The 27020-nt window shown below is 40.4% G+C and overlaps 1 protein-coding gene across 3 annotated transcripts in view; it reads right to left on the minus strand.

The window, feature by feature from the left end:
- Positions 1–25457, minus strand: part of RBMS1 (RNA binding motif single stranded interacting protein 1) — a 149484-nt gene extending 124027 nt beyond the window's left edge. Inside the window, exon 1 of one of the 3 annotated variants that reach the window (XM_063340626.1) lies at positions 25082–25457. In XM_063340626.1, the coding sequence (XP_063196696.1) occupies positions 25082–25156 (75 nt within the window). In that variant the 5' untranslated portion in view covers positions 25157–25457. The remainder of the gene's footprint in view (positions 1–25081) is intronic. The other 2 variants (XM_063340625.1, XM_063340627.1) reach the window with 2 other exon arrangements.
- Between the last annotated feature and the right edge of the window lie 1563 nt (positions 25458–27020).

Raw genomic sequence — 27020 nt, forward strand, 5'->3', positions numbered from 1 at the left:
AAAAGTTTAAAAATGCATTTTTCTCATGTTTCTCCATTCTGTTACTGATCCAGAGTCAAGAGGCTTGTGGTCAGGATTAGAAATAAGGAGGCGCAGCCCATCGCTGTTTCAATGTTAATGCCATTTGTGACACATCCTGAGTTATGACTCTAACAGAAGAAAATGTCTTATGACCAGAGTTACTTGGGTGGAGCCTTTAGCTAAACAAAAGCTGAAAACCAGCCGATCAATGCTTTCTCTTGATGATTTAAAGTTGTAATATTATTATGAAAATTGACCTTAGGAGGTCATCAAGGAATATTCAGCTGAAGACTGTTGCTAGGGGCTAACATAGTTTGGCAGTTCCATGCTGCAGTTTGTAATAATCCATCTGCAACTGCTGATAATAACATATTTAATAGATAGTACTCTATAAACTCCTATGTTATTTGTTACACAGTTGCCACCTCTGAGTTTTACTGTAATGCTCTCTACCTCTTTCCTCAGCATACTTTTAGACAACACAGGGGATGTCTACACAGTCGTCTTCCCGTAGACCTGGGATTACACGGCCTGTGCCCTTGGACCAGCAGCCACCTCACTGACACCTCAGCAGGATTTTTCAGCTCCGGTTAAGCATTGTCCCAACACGGTTTCCCTTTAGCTCAGGGCTGAGACGAAGTGAGTTTATGTCAGCATGATAAAAAACCATGTGAAAATACCTGCAGGTATCCCTGAGGGGTATTGACAGCAGCTGCCTGCTAATCGAGGAACACTGGGGGAGCTGAGGAACTTCAGATTGTCCACCCAGAAGAAGGGCTGCGACACATTGCCCACTGACTCTCCCTCTGCCCTTTGCCATGCCAGGTAGGCGACAGCCCCTGCCCCTGTGCGTTTTACTGTGAAACTGGAACTCGTGGGCTAAGTTGCTGGAGAACACCCCCACTAATTTAGAGGGTTGTTAAAGAAGGATGAATTGCATTTTCTCTCTAAGAGGAACATACCCCAAGGAAATAAAAAAGAAAAATACGAGAACCCTTTCCCTCCCTGCTGAGAGTTGCAGAATTAACTTTTCTCGACCGCACTTCTCTCTGCCTGGGTAGGGCTACTGTAACACTTTATTTTATTATAAAAAAGTTTAAGCCTTCGTTGCCTCACTTCATTTGCCATTAAAACTCTCCTAAAAGGTGACGGGCATTTCATTTTCTCGATCCGTTTGCGACGTGTATTGGCGCCGTGCTCTGGGCAGCAGGAGCTGAGGGTGCCGCGAACACTCGGCAATACCCAGGACCCGGAGCTTGAGTTTAAGCCGCAGCTCCCTGCCAGCTGGAGACACATTTAACATTCCCTGCATGACTTCAGCAGTTCAGCCGCTTTCCCACATTCCACAGCTGGCCTCCCACCACCGCTCAGCCTGCGAGCACACACCACACCGGGGTCATATTCTTGCCATCAATCCTCAAGTAGAACTTGCTAGTGAAAGCACTGGAGAGTTCTGCCTAAAATGTGATGGCACCATAAGGCCCTGAAAGTCCTGGCGTCTCCAAAGTGGCAAGACTACACATAAAAAAGTACTTTCCATTTGCTCTTCGGCTCCACTGTGTTTTATAAAAGGTCTGCATATCTTGGAAGCCACAAAATGGTTGGGTGGCAACCCTGTAAAGTCCCAGAACAAATCCTTACTACTATGAGTAATCCCAGTGCTCTACAACACGACACATTTGGAAAATAATGTCCTTCAAGACTGCACCCATGGAAGTTTATTGTTAATAGTCCTTTTTTTCTGACAGCAAATTCATGTTGCTTCACATGCATGCCACATCCATTTTTGTCTTTGTGCAGAAGTTAAAAAAAGGAAGCACAGAGTCCACAGATGTTAATTTTTAATACCATAATTAGCTTAATGGGTTACAGTAGTTTGTGTTTTTTTATGTCTACAAGCTGAACTGCCTTGTGCCGTTTTTGTCATTCTTTTTGTGTCACGAAAAAACAAGCAACAACAAATTTCTGGAAGAATTGACGAAGATATGTAAATTCAGTAAATAGTGAACTTTATGACAGCAATATTCTGGCAATTCATACTTAGAATTTATCTTAAAAAAACAAACCTAAACTATTCAAACAATTTGTAGGTTAAGCATCAAGATTTTATGGGGACAGCGACTAGGAGGGAAACCTATTGTATGATCTGTATCTGGATTCCTCATTTATCTAACTCCAATCACATCAGTTGTTAGGGACTGTGCAAATAAAGAATACTTGCTCAAAATTAAACCCGCACATCTGGGTGTGTTGGACAGAAACGTTTACAAATGCCTTTTAGTTTTCCCTGGAAACAGTGAATGAGACTGAGTGAACATATCACTGACTTTCTGGGGTACAACACGGCACTATTAATTCCACTGAAATAATGATTAGCGTAGCTGAAGTGAGCTTGACGTGATGTGTATTAACTGGATGTTGTCGAGTCTACTGAGATAATCACAATAGCTGTGAAAGGGGCTCATGGATCTGGACAAGGGACCAACGCCACGCTGGGGCATTGCTCAGGTATCACTTTAGGCCTATTTTGAGACGTAACTAGGACCTCATCTTCGTGTAGCACCTCACTGAAATGATTTGGATCCAAACATAATACCAGAAAATATCTACCAGAAGATACAGTTTATTTTTGTTTTATCTTTTGATGATTGTTTTAACATTTATTTTACTAACGTTTGAGTAAATGCCTTAAAAAATTCAACCAGCCATATTATCATTATAACATAAAGACATTTGGCCCGCATTTTGAACTATCACAAAACATCCTCTCGCTTACTTTAAAAAGCTAATTTAAGTCAAAGCTGAAAGAAAACTACGGTTCAAATAAGATGCTATCTTCCTTTTACAATTTCAAAAAATCAAAGAAACTTATTTTCTACAAACTATTTTCTATAAACTCATTTTGAGCAAAGTCCCAGTTTATGAGTTAAGATAGCAAATAAAATACAGTCTAGCTCTTAAACCTAGCTAATACAAACTTATCATGGAAGCAGTGACAACCCCTTATCTGCATGGGCATGGCTGGCACCAGTACACAGAGGGACTAGCTACAAATGCATGCCATTAGGTATTATTACAAGAAAAATGTGCTGCCAGTGAGGAGAAGGTAGATTTATATTAGCAGACATTAAAACATTACTAAGACAGAATTATTTACAGCCACAAGACGTGCAGTGTAGCACGGTATTCTTACAGCCTTGAAGTAAAGGTGATAATTGCAACTGAAAGTGAACTACCTGTAATGGCTTTCAGAGTTTCTCTCTCTATGCGTCGGGCATGAGCCCATCCCAATTGGCGGAAATACTGGTGAAGTTACCCAGAGATATCAACAAAAAGTGTCCCCAGCTAAGGCAGCAGGCAAGCCTCTCCAGTCCACAGGGGACGCAGCTGTGACTTTACTGATTCGCAGCAGCCATGTGCCTTTAGGTTTAGCATTTCCTTTTACTCTCCTCAGCAAACGGTTCTTGCAGCCTAAATACCAGTCACTGCCTAAAGCCGGAGTGTCCCCACGGGGTGCTTGTTTCCAGCCTACGAGCACAGAGCTGCGCACCAAGCATGCTCAGCAAACGGTGAATTCCGCTCACGGTCCACCCAGTTACTGTCCGCTGATTTATGTACTTCGAGCACCAACATATTAATTTGGCTTTGCAAGACAGGGACTTTCTTTGGATTCCCAGGACATTCCCCATCTAATTTAAAACGCAAGAACTCAATAAACATCGAAAGAAATTTTTTGTATTAAAAATATGAGGGAAAGGTACTGGCAATAGTTGGCAATGTAATAATATCAACCGCATCTGGCAGAAAGGCCTAATTCAAAGGACAGTATTTTGAGAAAATGTATTTCAAAGGTAATAAAGTCGCTGTACATTCACAAATAAAAAAAAGTCTTGACGGGGCTGCTTGGAAGAGTACTTTCTATCACTGTCAGCAGACATGCTGCAGGATTGCTAATGAAATCGTTTATCTACTACTTACACAAGAGCCCATGTACTATTCCTAAGTTCTTTGTTTCTAAAGCAATAACACTGGCATGTCACCATTCTCCAGCTGAATCTCTGTCCAGAAAAACGAGATGCCATTTTTTTAAAACTGAAAAAATTATTACACAATAGACACCACTGAGGGATTGAGGGTCTTTCAACATAAAATGATGATTATCCCTCTTGCTATCAGCTCCAGTACAGAGTAGAATATAATTATTCTATCATAACTGTAATAAACTGCAATTTCAGACAATAGTGTGAATAATTTTTTGCCAATGAGCAGTAAAAACTGTTCAGTGAAAGTGAATGTACAGTTTAAACATTCTAATTTCAAGTCTACAAATACTACAAAAACGTGTTTTAATCTCTGTTGTGATTATCTGAAATTGCCCAGGATTAGTATTATTCCTACAGAAAGCAAAGGTCAAGAGGTCTCAATTAAAGAAAAAAAAAGAATATATGAAAGAAAACATTGTCTATTTGAAGCATTTATGTTTATAATTTGTTTGTGAGCTTTGAACTGTTGTTCTCTTCTGGATGCTGATGAAAGTTCAGCGGGTTTTTCATATACAATACAATTAGTGTTCATCTTTCTGCAGTGTCATCAACTGCGTACAACCTAGTTAATTGGCCTAGATTTAAACAAGTCATATACTGCACATTGAAATTCATATCCTACATTAACTTCCATTTTTACATACAGCCATTAACAGTTTTTCATTAAAAATGTTCATTCAGATATAGTCTCTACATAAAAATAAACAGCTTAATAGAAACTGAATGCGGCAAGTTAATGAAATAACATTAGTTACAAGCCCTACAAGAACTATCACGATGTATATATATGCAAAAGTGGTATCCAAAATAACTTCTTTTAAAATAAAAAGTAAAAATAACTAGAACAAATGTGAAATCATATAGGCGATTCTGGAAATCCTCACTGTTATAATATGAATCACAAGTATTTCTGAGACTAACGACATGCCAAACTGCAGTTCCAATTCAGATTATCCATGTTCAAAGTCTACCAGCTGGCATGTTGCTTTAGCTTTCCTTTAGTCCTTCGGTAATTTGTGTTTGCTTTTCTTGGGTTACTATACCAAAGTAAGGATGAGTATATAGATGCTTATTAGTCAGAGAAATAAGGGTGCACAAAACCAATTGAAATTAATTTTGCAATATGTTAAATAACTATTAGTCCATACTCGCAATTACCAAGTCCAGGTACACATTCACATGTCAGAACTGAGTTCACGTTTTGCCGTGCTCTTACCATTATTTTATATATCTAATTTACTTCTTAAGCCGTATCGGTGAAAATGCAGTTGTGCCCCCTGATGCACTCAGCTACCATGGGGTAGAATTACAAGTGAATGTTCTCTCTCCCTGTTTATGTTGTAAGTTCCGAGAACGACTACCATATGAGTACAATGGAGGTCTCTTTAGCAGTATGCTGACATGAAAGAAAAGTTCAGCTATGTTGTTTAATTGCGTATACTCCAGTGCTAGGCAACTCTCCAAACCTTACTGTAAACATTGTTTAAGGTTCATCCAGATCAGCACAACAATGAAGCTTATGCTTTTTTACACTTAGCTTTAAATGAAAATTGCTTTTCTTTATGGTCTTATATTTACCTGTACTGAAGCGCAGTCAGAGACGTTACACCAGGCTGACCTTTTTCTTGCACAGAACGATGGGTTGTCCTCTAAAGCCCTGCTCTAATATTCTGTTTACATGGTGTCGTTTTCCTGGACAGAGAACCGATCTGTTGTTATCTTTTGTTAGCTGTCTGGAGAACATATTCATCACAGCCTAACAAATGGTAGTATTAGATGAATAAGAAAAAAAGTGGATATTCAACAAACATGTTGTTGAATATTCTAATGGAGCCAAAAACACTTAATAGTTCCACAAACTGTATGGTTACTCTGAAAATATCATTCATGTTCTAACAAGTATGTATGCACATAATAATATAAAACTGGCACCATTAACTGTGATGTATCATCATTACGAAGTTATTTTTGTTAATGTAAAGACGTCTTCCACTGCAAAAATATACAGTTGAGGCCAAAAATACAGGACATGTGTGCTCCTTCAACAGGGAGTTGTTATTAGAAGTGCAGACTGGGTGTGTGTAGGCAGACAATTATGAGACAAAGAACACCACATTCCTAAACTTCAGTTCAATATAGAACGAAAGTTCATTTATTGTTCAAACGACATAATCTACAGTGTTCCAAGTTTCTATTATGTAAGTGCTTCTGTATTTTATGCTCCGCAGGACAGTGAAATTTCACTGAAGAAATGGCCGTTAGATTTCATACGAATGCATAGTGTTCATGTGAAATCCCTTTTCGGGGATGAATACTGCAAGATGTGCTTTTTTCTAAGTAGCTTTTATTTTGCAACGTAACAGAATAACCAGTATAGTATTTCTCCAACCCCAACTGGATATGTCCAAAAACTTATGCAAAGTTCAACACACCCACATTTTTATCATTTGTCAGAATCTGGACAATTCAGAGCTACGGTAAAGAGAGACAAAATACTTCAGACTTGATCTGCAGAGGTCAGAAAGAACTTCAAATTTTTAATCATGTGAATATTCTTAACTACATGAATAGTTCCAAATGCTGTTCCCATAATTAAGCATTTTAAGAATTGTGACAGAGAGCTGAAGGTTGTTAAAGTTGATAGAAATTAAGTATCAGGAAAAAATAACATCTCGCTTGGTTGGAACCAAGGTATATACAGAGTTCTTTTGACACTGAGGTTAATGCGTCGCTTTGTTCTTTATCAGGTCTCCAACGAGTCTGACATTATCTCTCTAACTATTGAGATTTTCCTAATAGTACCCATTAGTCACAGCATATTGAATGCACATTATGGAAAAAACTTTTCAAAAAAGTGGAAGTCTATCTTAAACTCAAGGATTATCACACTAAACGCTACTGCTACCCAGTTTGTTTATACCCTCCAAAGTCCATTTTGTCTCCCGTGTTTCATTGAGACATGAAACCCTCCGTGGCAGTCACGCACCTCACGCAAAGGATTCCTGACCTGTGTGGAGGGCTGCCAGGGTGCTTTAATAATACAAAGAGTAATAACTGATAAACTAAATCAATCACCAAGTACCTTGTAGTCTCTTGCATGCAGTGGCAAAGCCAGCTTACAGAGAAAATCCTCCTGACCACCTGGGCTCATCTGAACAGAACCTCAGGTAAAATAACAAACACAGGAAAATCTGCATTTCCTTTACTATTTATTGTATTTCAAATAAACACCCTTTTCTATTTCCCAGAAGAATTTGCTCTCTGCAGATTTGGCTGGATCCTCAGCAATCCTTTACATTGGTCAAAGGCAACAGAGAAGGGTCTTCCAACTCTGAGAGCTGTTTAGCCAAAATCATGACCATCACCTTCCCCACCAGGCACAACGCTCTAGGCAGCCAGGAGTATCATGGGACACAAGACGGATGGAGTCCAACACCCCCCATTAAACCTGACCAGTGTAGGTCTTCAGTTTGTACTGGGAATGGATTCAGGAAAAGTGAGTGGAGCTGACACTGCAGAAGGTACGTCCGCTTGAGGACAAAACAGCTCATCTCTACCTACAAGGGTCTGGGACACCGTGAAAATGAACAGTCAGGTAATTCTTTTTGATCTTAGATGCACCAAAATGGACAACAAAGTTCAGCAATTTATTTTTTGTTCTCAGTAACTTTTTTTTTATTAATAAAAAACCACTGAGAGCACCTTAGTGGATGCTCCTGTGCAGACACCAATAAGGATTTAGGGATGTTTCCTCCTTCCTTGCTGAAACAAGCCCGTATGTTTGGAAATTAATTATTTAAGAGCAGAAATTCCAAACTTAATTGGAGTGAAAAAAAGAAGAATGTAAAAAGAAATTAAAAATAGATACTTACAAGAGTCAAACATAAAACTCTAATAAATGAACTCAAGAAAAAAATATGTTATTTCTTAAAGAAATATTACCAAAATTCAAAAAAAAGCAGGAAATACAAACATACATATTTAAATGCTTCATCTATTTATGCTCCAATGCATCTCTAGAAAAAGAAAACATATATTGTTTACCCTGCATAATGCTCCCTTTTACTAGAAAAATATTTAATTTCAAGTATTTCTAATGTGTAATTTGATTCTCAGTTCTTAGCTACATATCAGTCATGGGATACATTCCATAGTTATGAAGTATTACCTTGAGAGATTTCATGCTTCCAAGCACACGGCCAATTTCTGCCCTGGGATGCAAATGTACATTTCTCTTTGAAGTCTATAAAAGTCACAAAAGTAGAATATGCTACAGACTGAGTTTTTTCTGTACTTAAGAGTCAAATTCTACTCAGCGTTACTTATTTAACACCGTTCCCCTCCAATTTTAATTGAAGGGCTATAACTGCGCAGAGTCGGTCTCTCATGCCAACACTTAGTGTAATTAAATTGAATATATGTATATGTATACATCATTGTAAATGTGGTTTTTATAAAGCTAAGCAACTTCATATCCATTCTTCTGTGTAACGTAACTTTTTATTTATAAAACCACTACTATTTAATATAAATGTATTAATATAATTATGATATACACATTAATGTAATTACTTGTGTTTTGCACTACTGCATATCCTAGAAACCTTTCAATTTAAAATTAAATTCAAGATATCCGTGTAACTTCAGTACTTATAATTTTCAAGAAAGGAGACATCATAAAGAACACAGAGAAATCTCATCTCTTCTGCCAAGGACTCTGAAGCCCAGTCCTGAATACTGCACGCAGGCAAAATGCTCACTTAGTGAAGTGAATAAATATTCACTGTGCATTTATTTACTTCTGGTATTACTGGATTTAGTCATATAATTAAATCTGTTAAAATGATTAATGAGAGGACAATACAGTTATTAGAGTTTCAGGTGAGATGAGTTGAGCACATCAAGTCAGCTTAATTCAGTCTTGTCTACATTCGGAAATTTACCAGAACTACTCTGAAATAACCCCTGATGTGGACATGCAGATATGTGAACATCTATATGGGAATTTATAATACTCAATAATTCCAGAAAAGTATTTCCTTATAAATGCCATTATATTTTTAAGTGTAGACAAGCTCTAAATCTAGTTAGCATCAATATTCTGCACCTTTGATAGCTTTTACTCTCTGTGTTTACTTCAGTAGCATCAAACCATTAAGGCTTCGTCCTGGAAAAAGGTAGGAACAGAAGCCTCACGTACGCATAAAAATTGTATCCAATTAACAGTTTAAAATATAACAACATTTATAAGTAACGCCATGCGAAAGCAATCACACTTCAGAACGAGAATGCCTTTTCTTGTTTAGCTGGCTTTGAAAGTGGATTAAACTGGTTTGGATAATGGTACTCTTATTTGAGAAGAAAGCTCCACTCACTTGAAATTATTTGGGGATAATTATTCCAGAATACCTAATAAATCCTTATACCTGGCCTTCCACCAGTGCTCGCTGTGTAGTGCTGTGCACAGTGCTTGCGCGGCAGTCACCTCTCAAAGATCTCTGCCCTCAGAGTAAAGGAACTGGATGCCAAATACCATTCTCAGAGGATCACTGCACACCAAAGAGATGCAGGATGAAACTATATGCTGCAAAACTCTGGGATTTTATCATTTTTTGAGGGCTAACATCACCAATAGAAACAATGATTAAAAAACAACAAAAAGAAACAAAACCAAAAGCTACAAAAAAAGACATTAAACCTGAACAAAATAAAAAGGATCTTCTCTTGGTCAGACATAGTTATGGCTTCAGGATAGCACACTCAAAGTGCAAAATCACTATTTATTATTTGTGACTCCGTCTTTACAAAACTAAAGCCCTTTTTTGGGCTGTGTTGCTCCACAGGGGTAGACTGTTACGCCTTCGTAACACCATGATCTCCACCACCTCCAAAGGCCACAGCACACTTGAGAGTGATTCTGGCCACTTCGCAAAAAATATGAATTAAAATACACAAATCACCCCATCTCAGTTATAGGAATCGCAAATGCTATTCTCTGGTGGTGACTTTAGCACTTCAGACCTTCTCTTGGTCCTACTTTTCCCTCCAAGTGATCTTTACCTGACTAGAAAGCCCACCTCTCTGCTCAGCAAAGCAGCCTGGAATGTTACTTGTAGTCCAAACACCAGACCCGCTCAGGCTGCTGGGATGGACCTTTGCCTCTGAGCTGACGGACACATGACCAGAACAGCGTGCTCAGACACGTACATGTTCTGCTATAGTAAAAACAGAACAAAAGAACAATGAAAACTTTAATATAAGAAAGCACGTCTCTGTATGTGTGAAGTTTAAAGACAAGAAAATATGTTGCTACAAATTTAAGTTTCACTCTGGCTGATACACTGTATAATTTCAACTGAACTCCATTTTCCATGCATAATCTTCTCATTTTTTACATTGAGACGGATGCTTTCTGATATTTTTTTTTTCCTGTTTAGCCACTTTTACCAGGAGTAGTGTGAGATACAGTACAGTCATATTCCGGCTGCTAAGTGGATGCTAAGTCCATTTAGTCTTTTCTATACTGTAGATTTTCTTGGATTCAGATTCATGCCAGACCTATCGGGATAAGAGAATTTCTGAACATATAAAATATCAAAAAGAATAGCAACATGACCACGTCACTTAAGAGCGTGTTCAGGAAGTCCTTGCACTTACTCTAGTTTCAGTGTAATGAGAAAACAGATGTATAATCTACAAGAAATAAAAAGAAATAGCAAAGGCTTCAATTCTGAGGAGTTTACCTCTGTAATTTTAGCTACAGTATCACAATATGGCTGCAGCAGTTAAGAGGCAAAGATAAGTGCCAAATTTGCCCCACGAGTCGCTTTTGTCCTCTCACAATCTATATAAAACAAGGCCTTTCCCAGAGGTCTTGCCTGTCTGTTCCCCAAACCTCGCCATTGTTTTTGTGAAAATAACCTTTAGTTCTTGCTGAACTTTAGGGGTCCCCAAACTGAGTTCTTGCAGAATATGGCCTTCAGTCTCCTTTTGTTGGAGATGCAGCTCCCCGTGGACAGCCTGGCAGCTGGAGGTGTCTTCTTGTGCCATGCCCTGGCACTCGTGCCACAGCCTCTCCACTGAACTGTGCTTTTTCTCTTCCCTGCTCTTTACTCTCTTATTCTTTTCCCTTATCAGTTCTCTACAGCAATTTCCCTCTTTCAAAATTAGTTTTCCTTATATTTTCCCTCCGTCTAGCTTTGTATTTTTCACTTACCTTTTCCTCTTTTCCTATCTCAAATGACAACACAAGGCTCAAGAGACAGGTCTGTAGCCAGCTTTGAAGAGCCTATTTAACCCACTCTCGGCGATAAGCTCAATGTGAGGGGGACAAAGAAAGCAAAGCGTTCCCCGTGGAACCACCTCCCTCCTGTGCAAACCCCCGGCTCCGGAGGCCAGGTCTGGGTCTCAACGTGGGAGTAAGGACTAACGGCAGGTAGCTCTCCCAAAGGCGTCCATTGCTTCAGCGAAGCCAAGATTACATAAAATTACAGCAGCCAAACTACTTCTCTGTTGTTATCTATCTTGAGCCATGCTTTCCTTTCCTCTTTTCCAGATGCTATTCCTAAAACTATCAATTATCAAAAGATTCTCACTAAAACTGTGAAATATTTGTCATTCCCAGACATGGCTCTCAGTTTTCTACTCCCAGAAATCCCAGCTCAGTCTCCTGCCATCCTCCAGTAATGAGGCAAGCCAGAGTTGCTCTGACTTGTATAAAACCCGTGAGACCAGCGAGCCTTCTTTCCGCTCTCTCCAAGGGATGCAGAGCAAATGGCTCCTGAATTCTGCTTTAAAGCTATAGGCTGGCAGGAACAAGAGTCTGGTACGCTCTGGAGATTTCGCAGCTCGTTTAAATTGAACAATGAGGGCTGTAATGAAATAAATATGAAAATTAATATTACAATGTTTCTTATTTCTTGAGATAAAATTAAGATTCTGGTGCATGATTTTTCTGCAAGGACTAGATTCTACGGCCATTTAAATTAGAGAACACATGGAGCTCAATATCAGCGTCAAGGGAAGGACTACGGTCTTAATTTATGAAAAAAGCCCACATTTTATACGTGAATGCCTTGACTATACAGACGGCAACCCAGAATATTTTATAGGTAACACAACACACTTCACTAGATTGCCCAATACCTGAGTTACTTGAAGCACAAGTTATCCTGCAGAGTAGAGACCACACTGCCAAGAATCAAAGAATAACAATAACTAGTCAATCAAGGAAACTGAATGAACAGTGAATATTTTTTAACAACTGGCAGGTAAATCTAAAGTAAAAGATGTGAATCCAACACATTTTAAAAATGTGTATATACAAGTATTAGCAACTACCATCAGAGCACAGGGATCGGCAGCATCCTCCCTGGATGACAAAAGCAATTGGGAGAGATGCAGCACACTTTCCATCAATGAAAAAGATGTAATAAATTTATGAGGACAACGCTCAGATAAATCTCTACTCTTAAAATGGTGTGCTGCGGAAATGCCAGGAGTTCTGCTGTTCAACATATATGCATTTCTAAACTTCATATAAATATCAGTAAAAGAGGAGGCATTTATATTAACCTTGACCTTGAATAGAGTGTAAGTAAGCACGGAAAATAATCCATTATATTTCTTATGATTAGAAAAAAAAAGTATTTATTATTCATTTGTTCATTATTCAATTATTCATTTGACATGGAATTCCACTTTCAGTTTTAAAAGAAGGAAAGTAGTAGCAGATATAAAATATGCATAGTTGCTTATCTGCCTCTTTTGGGGGCAACGTGGCAAAGTAAATTTCTGTCATTCTTTCATTTTTACCATGTTTTTTTGCTATTTCTCCCAGCACGATGCATGGCTACTTAGCAGGTCAACGTTAGATGCTGGATAACACTCCTCGCTAGTCCCAGGCCCTCAACTAAATAAAAGTCCAAGAACAGCATTTAAAATTCCTAAGAGCAGAAACATCCACAGTACACAAATACCTCTTCATTTCTTCCCAATTATATATTTTTGTAAATATCTTCACTTTTATTTATGTTGAGATAGCCCAGTCACCATCAAGGTAAACACTCTAGGATAAAAAGGGAAGTAAAGAAGTGTTCAATCAGGTAATTTCTTTTCTGTGATTTCTTCTCTGCAACTTTCTGGCCATGAGGAAGTCATCTCAAGGCCAACTTAATCCTGTCTTAGGTCCCTAAATATATATTCTGGCACCTAACAAGAAACCTGATTTTCAAGATTAATGAACAACCATGATGACATTATTTAGTTAGCAGTGTAAAAATGAACTGATATTTGGTGGGTTTTACATGTTTTTCTCATCATCAATCTGTCTGACAACTACAGCTGTGATTTTTTATTATTTTTTTTTTAAAGATCTAGTAGAAGCAGCATCTTTAAAATTAACTTCAGGGTTTGGGATCATGAGAGCTTCCCATTATTATACCTGCCATTGAAAATCCTTAGAAAATATGGGGGAGTGAGTATATAAAAGCCACTGGAAAGAAGTGTTAATAAAAGCAGAGTGGGCTAAAGAAGCTGGGTGGGTGGGTGGGTGGGTTGGGAAGCCCTTCACATATCCATAGCTTCTGCAGCTGATGAACTTACTGTAATTTGAAAGAAAAGTCACTTGAGATATAGCAGAACTGTCAGTGAAGGACATCAGGAACATACTAATTCTTCCCATTTTTTCTACCAGAAAATCAGAACATTGCCTTCCTGAGTACTCTTTGCTGTTTCTCCGAAAAATGTCTGCTTGGAAAGAAGCAAGATTTAATTTGGGATTAATTATTGTTTTATTTAATTTTTAATCCATGTCCAAGACAAAAACTTATCAACAAATTCAGATTTGATGCAGGAACAAGAAATGCCAGTCTAAGGAAGTGATTTGGTATGAGAATGTATACACATCTGTCACAATTTACAGTGTAGTTTTGTAGCGCTATAATGTTCTGCCAGGAGAAAAACAAATAAGCAAACCTAAAACCTTAAATTTTAAGCAGCTTAAACAAGATATTTGCTAAAATGGGATAAGGGAATTTGCATGCTGAAGGAATTATTGAAATGTCATTTACATATTTGTAGAATACATCTTCCATTAAATAGAAAAAGGGAATTCCTTCTATACCTTTCCTTTCCAAATGCCGTATCACAGCTTACAATGATGAAACACAGAAGGAACGATAACAGTTACTTTAGAGCCTCTTATGATGATGATAGTTATCAGGGTCTACCTTATAGAACCACACACTAGTTTGGAAAGGACAGCTGGAGATCAGCTAGTCCTTCTTCCCTCCAAGAGCACGTTCAAGTAGATCAGGCTGCTCAGGACCTTGTCTAGTTGACTTTTTACTGTCTCCAAGAGATTCCAGAATCTCTGTTGGCATTTGCTCAGGTGCTTGGCCACCCTAATGGTGAAAAAAAAAATTCTTCATATCTAATGGGGCCTACAAGAAAGCTGGGGAGGGGCTGTTTGCAAGGGCATGTAGTGATAGGACGAGGGGCAATGGTTTTAAACTAGAGCAGGGTAGGTTTAAATTAGACATTAGGATGAAGTTCTTTACAACAAGGGTGGTGAGACACTGGAACAGGTTACCCAGAGAGGTGGTGGAGGCGCCATCCCTGGAGATATTCAAGGTCAGGCTTGATGAGGCTCTGAGCAACCTGACCTAGTTGAAGATGTCCCTGCTTACTGCAGGGGGTTGGACTAGATGGCCTTTAAAGGTCCCTTCCAACCCAACACGTTCTATGATTCTAATTAAAATTTTCTCATGCCACAACTTGTGTCCATTGTGTTATATATATTCTATTGCTTATTCTCCTAGAACTACTAGATGTGTAGACAAGATGAGAGCAGTGAATGTCATTCACACTGACTTCAGCAAGGACTTTGACTTTGTGTCCCACTATATTCTTGGGCCTAAGGACGTTATACTCTGGATGAGTGGACAACTAGATGGGAATGATACTAACAGGATGGTCAGGCTCAGAGAATCACAGTTAATGAGTTCTACTGTACCTGGAGGCCAGTACTAAGTGGAGCACTACAAGGGTCTATCCTGGGACTTGTGTGTTTCAGAGAAGTGTAAAAGTTCTGCACCTGGGAAGGAAGAGTCCCTTGCAATGATACAAGCTGGGGACTGACTGGCTGGGGCAGAGCTGGGGGAGCTGTGGCAGACTGCAAGCTGAGCATAAGCCAGCAGGATGCTCTGGCAGTAAGGTGTGCCTCCTGGGCCGCGTTAGGGGGAGGGAGGTGGCTGTACCCCCATTTGATAGACCCTACCTAGAATACTACATTCAGCTTTGTGCCCCCAGTAAAAGAAAAACACTGATAACCTGGAGAAAGTTCAGTGGAGGGTCGTCAAGACGGCTGGGGGCTGGATCACATGCTCTGTGAAAAGCTGAAGGAACTGGGCTCTTTCAGTCTGGAGCAGAGAAGGCTTTGGTGGGACTTAATAGCAGCTTTCCATTTGTTAAATGGAAACATCCAAGGAGGTTATCAACGAAAAGAAGCCAGGTTATTATACTGTGGTGCGTGGTGTGAGGATGAGTCAATGAGCATAAGATGAAAAAAAGGAGGTTCAGATTGGAAATAGGAAAAAAAAATCACCATGAAGACAGCCAGCAATGGAACAGGTTGTGCAGAGAGGTTGTGCTCTCCATCCTTGGAGGCTTTCAAGACCAGACTGGATAAGGCCCTGAGCAACCTGGTCTGACCCTGCTTTGAGCAGAGAGTTGGATTAGAGAGTTCCTGATGTCCCTTCCAACCTGAATTACCCTTTGCACCTCAAGGAAGTGTCTGGCTCCACCTTGTCTATACGTTCTTATTTGATAGATTTAGACAGCAATTAGCTCTCCCCTTAGCCTTCTCTTCTTAAAGCTAAATAAAGCCATTTGTAGGCCTGGGGATAAACTAGGAAAATACACATATTCATCAGAGGAGGGAAAAAAACCTCACCCAAATACCAATAGAAAAGAGTAGAAAACAACATAAACATAAGCACTGAGTATATGGTCCTGTAAACGGCCTAAACAGAACGAATTGGGAATTGGGGAAAGGAATTTGAGAACAAAGAAACTGCTTCTAGAAGCTGCTTCTATTATTCAAGATCCCCATGTTCAGGGAAACTGGAGTTTGACTACTCTTTGTCAATAATTCAGCTACATCAAAGCAACAACTAAGTATCACCATTTTTTCCTTCTACCTGGAACGATAAGAATCTGAGTTTTTTGCTAACTGACTGGGTCAAAAGAAGTCAGAGGCATTCTGGAGTCTCTGACCCTGTTAACAGAGATGTTTCCCCCTCCAAAATCTCCCCATGCCTCCTCCTCACTTGAATATGTGATTGTCAGAAACCAATGGTCACTAGTCAGAAGAGCTACCGGGGGGAAACCAGAAGGTCACAGGCGCTACTCATGAAATTCAAAGTTTGTATCATAAACCCTTCTTAAATGTTTTTTCTCGGAGACAGAATGTTTTAGCTAGTACTTTTCCAAATGAGTCACTAACACCCTTGTCTTAATTCTGCAGCTGCTGCTAATTTGAAGTGCCAGCCTTCTCCCCTCTTTCCCCAGAATGAAATAAAACATCAATGTTGCACTGTGCCGAAAATGGAAAGTTAGATGTAACGCTATGCTACAAGGCCTCTGGAAGTCCCATTTACGTTTGATTCTTTTTCCTCCCAGGCCTCTACCTAACTTAAGCCCTCTCAGCAACTTATTTCACACTTTCTTCTTTCATTAGTCGTAAGAATGAAAGACAGACTCAAATGCTTTTTTAACACTTAGTACAGCAACATCTAACACAATTTAAAACAGTAAAAGAGAAAATAAGGTAATAGAAAAATAATGCTAGCAGTTAACTGCATATATATGCAATCAACAGATTTTGGTAACCTAAGAGCTCTCTTGTATCTTCCTTTGGCTTGAATCTTTTGCCCTTTTGGCCAAGGACATGGAAAACCTTTTCTTTAGAAACATTAAGAACCACCATTTTGTTGTACAAAAGTGAGACCCAAGAGGGTGTACTTTTCTTGGAGACAACTTCACCCACAGCCATGCAAATCTCCAACTCCTTAAGTATCTCATTAGTCGCTCCACTGTAAAAATGTATTACAGCTGGGGTTTTTTGGGTTAGTTTTCAGCCAGACTGGTTTTTTGATTCAGCTCACTGACTGATGGTACGAATGCTAGTGCCAGCACAGGGGAGGGGACAGGAACGAGTTGCTGGGGGCAATGGGGAAAGAGAAGACTGCCCTTTTTGGCTGCTGTGCATAGTTATGTAAAATTAAAGTGATTATGTAGCTACGGCCTGAGGGATAGAAGAGGTCACAGATACTACCACAGCCTATAAACTGCTATAGAAATTGTGTCAGTGTGTGTTGCCAAGAGACAAGCAAGGGAATTCAGTTCTTAACCTGTAGTAAAATCCACAAAGCGAAGGCCGTTTACTCTACCTCTCTACAGAAGATCGATACACAAAAGTCACACTGAACATTTTGAGTTGTGTTTTGCATCAGTAAGCTGTTTATCTGCCTGAAATGATTCTGCAGCACTTTTCACAGGCCTTATGTGTACCCTGAGATTTCAGAAATTTAGTTTAAATATATTTTGAAATGTTTCCATTAAATCAGAGCAATTGAGACTCAATGTATTCTTACAGTCTCAGACCATGAACAGAGCACAGTGGCTTCAAAAGCTACCATGAAACAAGCGAGCCGTGGTACCTCATTATACCCATGTCCAACCTCTTTGTCTTCCTCAATTCTGCGATAATATAACGCAGCTTAGAACTTAATTAAATTACATTTAAATGCAGGTCTCGGTATTTTCAGCTGAGGAAGACTAAGAAAATGCATTAAGTCAGGTAATAATTATCACCTATTAGCCACAGTAAATATGACCTGAATTTGTTGTGTGCCTGTGTTTTGACTGAAATGAATTAACCTCAGATGGATAGAACAGATTTTTATCAGCATATTTTTCCAACATTTTTCACTTCTATAACAAAGCAAGTGATTTTCCAGTAGAAATAGTTGTGATCACTACTTAGCACAGGCCATAGAAAGACTATACAATACAACAAAAATGAGCATATAATTTGTAGCATATCTTTGGCTAAATGTGAGCATATATCTTCAAAGGGCTATTTCTCAAACCAAAAGCATAATTTCACGTAGAAACAATTTATTTTTTAAACCATTGTTATTTGCTCTTGATATGACTACTTGGAAGACTGAAACTGAAATACGTAACTGTACCAAGATACAGTTTCCAGTTTATTACTATGCCTTTGTTCAAACTTCTTCACTGCTTTCACAATCAAGTGTCCTTCACTACGACCACTGGATTAGTAGCATCAGTTACCTTTCTCAGCAAGAGTGATGCATCAACTATCAACGTTGACAGCTCAAACTGCTGCTTGGACTTTAAAGCAGCCTAAAAATTGTCTGAGATGTTTTTTTGATGTATATCCTAAATAGATATGTTTCTGAAAGGTATTGCTTTACAGAAAAACTGATTTAGAAAGCAATGCTTTACCACATTCTAGTATTCTCCCTTGGAAAATTTCTTTGTTCCTTCAACACTAGGTGGAAGCTTAGAAATTTACTCTCAGGAAATTTCATCCTTGAAACTAAGACCTGAAGTTTTATGCTCTAACTAGAAGCAAAGTATTTTGAAGTATAGGGTTTCCTTTACAAATAAGGTTAAGAATCTAAACAGCACGCTCAACTCTGGTTTAAAAGTAATGAGAAAAAACTACAGTCATTACCAAGAGTAACAGTTGAGTTGTGAAAGAAAACATACTTTAAAGAACTATTTTATTCAAAGAAAATTAACTTCTCCCCCCACGAACTTATTGCGCACCTTTCATGACTGCCTTGAGATCCTGCGTTGAAGGTAAAGCTAGAAAATAAACGACTACAAAAATCTTTGAGCTGTTGCCTACCTACTGAATATAAACTTCAGAGATACAATTTTGGAATATAACCAGTGCTTGAGGGGGGCTAACAATCAAACACAAAAGGAAAACGGCACCGAATACATTTTTCAAGTGTTTTTAAAGTCATATATTGGTTTATCACCTTTCTGTAAAATCAGTCCCATAAGACTATCAGACTCAGGATCTGACTCACACGTCAGCATTAAAGTTACCACTGAATCAAGAAGAGGGACCGAGATTTTGTTGACATTTGTTAAATGAGGCCAATCACGCAGGATCAAATTAAGCCCCAAGCACAGTGTACTCTAGGGATGAGTTTAGTCTCAAACTTCTAGAAATTACAAAGCTAATAAGACGCTGTCATTTCTACCATTAATGATGTGGGGAAAATATTTTTTATTCTGTCATTTGCAAATTCAGTCCTTAGTGTATGTATATTTATACCTCTAAGGAGGCTGGATTAAGGGAGAAAAGTTGTGGCTTTTTAAAAACTCTTTAGAAGATTCACTAGAAAAAATACAGAATCGGCACATCTTATGGATGCCATTGCTACTTTTCCTTGATTACATCCCCCATCACACAATCTATATGTTGCACTGCCTAACATTTGCTCCTCCAAAGTGAAGATTATGAATATCATCTCATTGCAAATCACCTCCAAATTAAGCACGGTGAGCGTATCCCAAGCATGAATCGAGTTTCTAGTAAATAAAATGTTGCTCATCTGAAATCAAAGGCAAAATTCATTGACTTCAATGAAGCCAGTCTTCAAGATGATGATGTTGTGAAGTGTTTCTACATTTCGTGTACCTTTATCAGTTACTTGGATATTTACAATGATGTACATTAACATACACGACACATTAACGTACGTCCTTCTTGACTCCACCAACAAATGCGGTGATCCCAGCACGGAATACCTAGGTTTAAGCCTTCCTGAAGTCACTACTATTAACAATTTGTGTGTAACAACACACAAAACGTATCTGGTTACATCCTGCTTGTAATGCCTATTTGCCCCTGGGGCTAATCTGACACTGCTTCTCAAGAAAGGCCCTGATACAGAATAATTCAAAACTGCAACAGTTTGTGGCAAGGAAGACAAGCATTTGCAGAGCTTTGTATGAACTTCAATCAATCCATTTCTAGAAAGGCTTCAACTTTTGCATATACAAGAATTATTCTAGCAGCGGTTTCTCGAAACACTTTCTGAAGGACATATTTCTACTTCATAGTAAGCCACCTGAACTAAACTTCAAAAGTTAAAAGGAGTTATAACTGGGACAAGGATAGAGATGCCCCCCACCAAATACGCTGGCTGGAACGATTACATAAAGCAATCACTGAGATCGGTGACAAAAAGTCACTGGTGTGTCCAATGGATGGATGCAAACAGGCACTCTCAGTTTTGGACTGGGATGTTTGGAAGAAGAGAAAATGCTCTTTCTAGGGAACACTCTTCATTTCTCCATATCGTACATCCCCTGAGATTATTTTATAGAGCCGAAGGTATCACCTCACCACCAGCGCTCTCAAGTTTTTCTTAAAATTGGTAAACTTTACACTTCTTTCCCTTCCACAATGTGGTACACTTTTTCAAGGAATTCTTTGGATAGTAGCACAATAAAATCCCCGCCTGGCCGGAATGGGAGAGAACACATTCAAGAGGCTGAGGAGGCTACAGGATCAGGTAACTGCCCAGAGACAAAAAGTTTGCCTGCAGCTAACCTCTGCTTTTTTTTTAATGGATTTCTAAGACCAGTCGAGAACAAAAGAGATCACAATTATGGGCAATTAATATAACTTCCCACAATTAAGAAGTCTGCAAATTATTTCTATCCAACCTTATAAACATAAACACGCGTAGTCTGTGTTACTGTAAACTTGTCCTTTACTATGTAGAGATTTTGCAGTCGTACTGCATATGGAATAAATCTAACTAAACTGATTAGAATTAGTAATCATTTATGCTGACTAAAATCAGCTCATAAGCCAGTAAAACTTTTTAAAGGCTAACAGACCTGTGCTTGGCACAGAATGCGAAGAGTAAAGGTATTCATTAGCAGCAAACCATTAGAGGGTCCTACAGCTTCTGCTTTAGAAGCATCAAAACCAGAAGGTTCTACATCAGCCTATTAACTTCATACACTGACACTAAACTCTGGATTATCCAGCGTCTCCGAATAAGAAAGTTTCATATCTACTTTCTTTAACACTACAGTAAGTTCCGCGTTAACTGATTTCCTACTTACTCTGCCATCAACAGGCCTGGATAAAGATTAAATGTTCCCATTTTAAAGTTTGCTGTCAACAGCCTGAAAATAAGTTTTTGACATGGCAGAATCTGCCCGCTCACTACAAGTTTCCATCAATCTGCAGTCCTGCCTACGAACCTACACAAACTTCTAGAATTATTAGTTCTTTTCATAGCTGCCAGGGCACTGATTTTGCAGCTAAGAGATTATAGAGTTAGAAGCCCACTCTAGCAAGATTCACACAATTTGATTTCTTGTCGTTACCTAATACCAAACAGAACTAATAGAATTCAAGTATCACATAAATATTATCTATGAATATTAAAAGCTTGCACTTTAAATAAACCATGCTATCTGTAGGAAATGTTGCTGTTTTCTACTAACTCCTATACAAAGAACTGTCCTTTATGATACAGAAACCTACAGGTAAAATTAGTCATATTGTCACATTATTGTCCAAGGAAAAAACAGTAATACAGCTAGTTATCATGACTGATTTGTAAATCATTTTGTGCATCCTGTCCCTGAAATCCATTTGATATTTAGATAAACGAAAACAAAACACAAATTCACACAGACTGTGGCCCAGAGATGGATATATACATTTATATTTTTTATGTGTACCCTAACCGTCTTGTTAAATGTTACAATACTTTGCCTAGCACAGTCAGATTTTACTCCTGGACAGAGAGGCCTTTAAGCATTAGTAAAACACATACAGTCTTACTTAACACCATTTTCTGAAATGTTGAAATACAGAATCTCTTCCTTACAAATAAAAACTTAAGTAAGGAAATTAAATACAACTGAGTTGAAATTTGAAAAGCAACGGTACAGAAATAGTGTTAAAGAAAGTATCTAAACCTTTAGAAATGTCCATTGAACTTGGAAAATATTTTTGATGCTCTCTGACACGCCATACAATGCTGCAATATAGGAACTGTCCTAAAAAGCACATTCATTACAAGACACAAAAATGTAACAAATATGGCAAACATATCATTTGCCAGAGTAAAAATTGTGGCAGGCCCAAAAACACAGAATGTTTTACAAGCTTCAACTTGAAACCATTTCAAACTATTTTCATTGCCATAACGATTTTTCATATTAAAAGCCTTACACCTTCTTCCAATGTTTATTTTGTTCATTTCATTTAAGTCCATGGTTTCACTGGTCTCGTTTGATGCTAAACTCCCCAAGATTAGGGAGGGGGGAGGTGCTGAAACACAGCAAATGTTTGTATTTCCTCCCAGAATATATGACTGAACCAGCTTGAACACTTCATGAATAAGATTGTGAAGATCATAACAGACAAATACAAAATCTGTTTTTAAAATCTATAACATATTTTGTAGCAATTAAAATAGCTGACCGCACCAACATTATAACCTAAAGAGCCATTCGTAATGCACGCAATTTCCAATGAGTATTTTTGAGCTCTCTACAGCAAAATCCATCTCCAAGCAATTCCTGTCATCTCCTAATTATCGATTTGCAGTTTATTGTCAGCAGATTTTCCATCATTACTTAAATAAGGATAAAATGGGAAGCAAAACTTCTAGTTTCAAAATCTCTTACCTCCCCCAGTGTAACCATGTACCATCACCCATGAGACATTCAGCAAAGGCTACTCAATTCTACTATCATTTTTCTTTAATAAAAAACAAAGATTTCTCTGAAATAGTTCAGGTACTGGACAACGGGTTGTTTTAGGGCCCAAAGAATAGGACATCTGAAAACTAAGAGTTAAATTAATTCTTCTGCATGTTCAGAGAGGATCCATAGTGAAAAATCACTTATATTACTGAAATCTGCATACTTGAATATCAAAAATTACAGTTACTGGTCCTTTTACCTACACCAAGGAGCCACCTTTTTTCTTTTATTTCTTTTATAAAATCAAGATCTCTGAAAACAGGAAACTCACTGGATCCCAGATATTTGATTTCATGTGTGTAGGTCAAATGGCTGTGTGTTCTCTCTGCTGACATAGAGTAATGTAATTTCAGGCTGTATAATTTTATAGCAAAGACTGCAAGATGTTTTGAAGATGTCATTGACTGTAATACAAATCAATATTAAATTATCTGTACAGGAAACATTTTCAAAAGATGGTCCATCAAGCTTTCTCATAGGATCATGGATTTCTAGGATCATACTCTAATCTACCGTGAGCTATTACAGTTTATCTCCCTCTTCAATTATTTACAGGTCAAAAACGCCAAGTGACATTGCTTTATATATATTCAGTGTTAGGTACGTGGTTCGTAACTTACTAATGCCACACAAAATCATGAAGGTAAAAGTTTCTGAGCAAAGACATTTTTTCACTTGAGAATATTTCTATGGTGACACAGCCAAGTGATGCAAAAGGCTGTCCTTTAGGCGCTCTACCTTTCATAAAAATAATGCATTAAAAAAATGTATCTAAACAGTACTGAAGTGATTGCGGCACAATCTTTAAATGGATACAGACTCTACCATTTAGCCTGATGTTGATTATGCATTTAAAAGATTAGTCATTTCAAATCACCTAAAGACCTTCATCATATTTCTATCAATTTCTGTATATATGAATGCACATTTCAAAGCCTCCTCATTGCTGACTTGTAAAATGTCTCATGACTGTCAAACTGAATTTATTTTTCAGCCAAGCAGTATAAATTACATTTCACAATATAGTAACACAGAACACAATAAAAAGAAGAGCCTATGAAGAGTGCAGCTAAGGAAGGGAATTCTTGTCCTGTCATTGCCACACAGGCAGGACACTTCAACAGAAAAAAAAAAAAAAAAAACAAAAAAAATCCACACCACGGTTATAACCTCTAAAAAAAGTTCACACATTGAAGCCTCATATGGGTCTGTTTTGATTTGTGAGGAGTGACACTGGTGGTTGGAGAGGCTTATGCTAAATGTTCCAGACAGCTGATGCAACCACCTCTGCATCTGCCAGTTTGCAGCATGATGCTTCTAGAGCAGTGGGGCTGGCTGCCCTTACAGACTTGAAGGAGAAAGGGGGGGGAAGAAAAGGTGGAGATCCACCACCACAAAAACTCCTAACATCAATTTCCCTGCAAACAACAGCTACCCGTGTACAACATTAACCAGCAGGAGCTGGACCCTTAATGCGTTTTTAATCCAGTTTGTAAACTGAGAGGTGGCAGCTCACAAAGATCCAACTCCACAGACAATGAGGATCCATCCGAGCCCCGCAGCCTCCCCGGTGTCCGTATTTCAGTGGAATTACGGCCACCCCCATCGCAGCAATAAGCGCGCCCGGCCACCACCCCCCCGCCCCAGGATGTCAAAGCACCCCCGCCCCAGCCGAAGGAGCGGCTACCGGCAGCGGACAGCCCCGGTTTGGGGCCTGCCGGCTGAAGTTTGGGGTCGTTCCCCGGCCTTGAGGGAGGCTGCGCTGGGTGAAGGCAACAGGAGCGGGGCCCGGCGGGCTCCGCAGAGCTCCGCTGTGCAGCGGGGTGGCCGAGGACGCGGTCGGGAAGGAGGAGACGCGCCGAGAGCCCTGGGGAAGAGGAGGGACGGCCGGCGGGAGCGGGGAGGCGAGAGGGAAAGAGACGGGTCTGAGAGGGCAGAGCCGGGAGCGAGGGGACGGGGTGGGAGCCCGGCGGGGAGCCCGGAGGCGCTCCCCGGGCGGCGGCGGGCGGCAGGAAGGGGCTGCCGGCTCTTTCCTGTCTCCGTCCCCCGCTGCAACCTGACCGCCGCCCCCGGGCCGTGCCCCGCCTCACGGAGCCCCCGTCCGGGCTGGGCCCTGGCCGGCCGCCCTGGAGCGGGGCCAGCCGCAGACCCGCCGCGCCGTACCCTACCTTCGCCTGCAGATACTGGGGGTAGTAGTAGGTGGTGTACTGGGGGTACATCTGCTGTTTCCACACTTTGCCCATGAAGCTGGAAATGTAGCCTGCAGTGCAGGGATGGGGGGGCACTTTGGGGGGCTCCAGCCGCCTCTCCGTCTCTCTCTCCCTCCTGTCTCTTCCTCTCCGGCGGCGGCTGCTCCTCGGCCGAGCCCAGACCTTCCTCCTCCTCCTCCGCCCAAAAGCCACAGCGGAGCGGCGGCAGCGGGGGCAGGCACTCTCGCTCTCTCCCCGGGAGTTCCTGCCAAGTCCCCGCCCGGCCGGGGCCGAGCAGCGGCGGCGGCGGGCCGGCTGGCGGAGCGACGGCGCGGGGAGCGCTCGGGGCGGGCGCGGCGGCGGCGGTGCCAGGCGGCGGGGCAGGGCTGGCGGAGGGAGGGAGGGAGGGAGAGAGAGAGAGAGAGAGAGAAGGAAGGAGGGAGGGAGGGAAAAGGAGGGAGAGAGGGGGCGAGGGGCGGCGCTTAGCCCCGCTCGGCGCCCGCGGTGCGAGCCCCGGCCCCGGCCCCGGCCCAACGCGGCGGCCCCCGCGGGGCAGCGGGCAGCTCGTCCGCGGCGGGCAGGGAGCGGAGCCGCTGGGGCGGAGGGCCGGTTCAGCGCCGCGAAAAGCAGCCGTGCCCGGCGGGGAGAGGAGCGGAGCGGGGGGTTTCCACGTTCCGCAGGAGGAGGAGGAGGAGGAGGGCTGCAGCGGTCGCATCCGCACACGGCTCGGCTCTGACCTAATTAGCCGGTGGTGCTTTGTTATCGCCTTTGCTCTTTGTGCATCTCGTTGGCGAGCAGTGGTGCAGGGCGCAGGCTTCAGGGGAGAATTGGAGACGATTTTGGAAAACTACATTTGGCTCCGGTTCTGCCTGGCGGTAGATGGTCCATTTATCTGCTAGGAGCAGGAGGGACTGCAGTGCTAAAATCAGTTCACAGAACAGCAACCACAAAACCAGACCAAATTCTCCATCTGGCCCATCGTACATCCTTAAATTTGTACTTTCGCCAGCGGTGCTGAGTATACTTCATTCTCAAACAGGAAACATTCCTGTTCCAGTCGATAGTAGTTACAATTTTTTTTCACTTGAATACGTTCTCTCTGAAAGATAATTTCCCAAACATTAAAAGTAGGAACCGGTGGCACACTGTAATCCACTGTTATTTGTAAAAAACCCCACTTAGCACAGTGGATTTACTTCTGACAAATGTGTCTCTTTTCTACACAAAGATAAACTGATGCTCAGAGTATTAAGCAGATGCCGTTTCTTTGTCACAATCATTTTTGTCTCGCCACACTGTTTTATTAATAAAATGTATATGTAAGGTCCACGAAAACTCCTGAATGTGTTACCATCAACCAAGCTAAATGTGATAATAGTGTAAAGAAAGATTAAAAAACTTAAGGATTTACATTGCAATAGCAAAGGCAGCCTTTGTGCAGCCATGAATCCCTGGTGCAGGCTGAGCAATGAGAGGTAACTGCAGATATTCTTCCAAATTCCAGCTGAGCAGAGGACAATTACGCAAATGACATTGCAGCTCTCCTGGCTAGCCATTAAGATTGCTTTACAAGTTTTTTCCAGGGAAGAAATTTGTATAAGCTTTATGGTCTGCACAGATTAAAAGCCTAGATGCATCTTTAGGAGACGTCTTTTTTCTCTGGGAAAGAGACATGGAAGATTTTGAGTTTTGGTTAGGTTTGGGGGTTTCTGTTTTGGATTAGTTTGGGGTTGGGTTTTTTTTTGGTTAACACACAGCTAGAATGACTATGAAAAGAAGGCTGAGCACAGAAAGCATATGAGTTGGTAATATTTTTGTGTCCATGATGGCAGCTTTCTGTGGGAGGGACAAAGATTAAAGTTAGGGAAAAGTTGATCAGAACAGAAATATCAGGTATTTGAGTGGGTTAAGAATGTGC

Source organism: Chroicocephalus ridibundus, chromosome 7 (genome assembly GCF_963924245.1).
Source record: "Chroicocephalus ridibundus chromosome 7, bChrRid1.1, whole genome shotgun sequence".
Classification (NCBI taxonomy): Eukaryota; Metazoa; Chordata; class Aves; order Charadriiformes; family Laridae; genus Chroicocephalus; species Chroicocephalus ridibundus.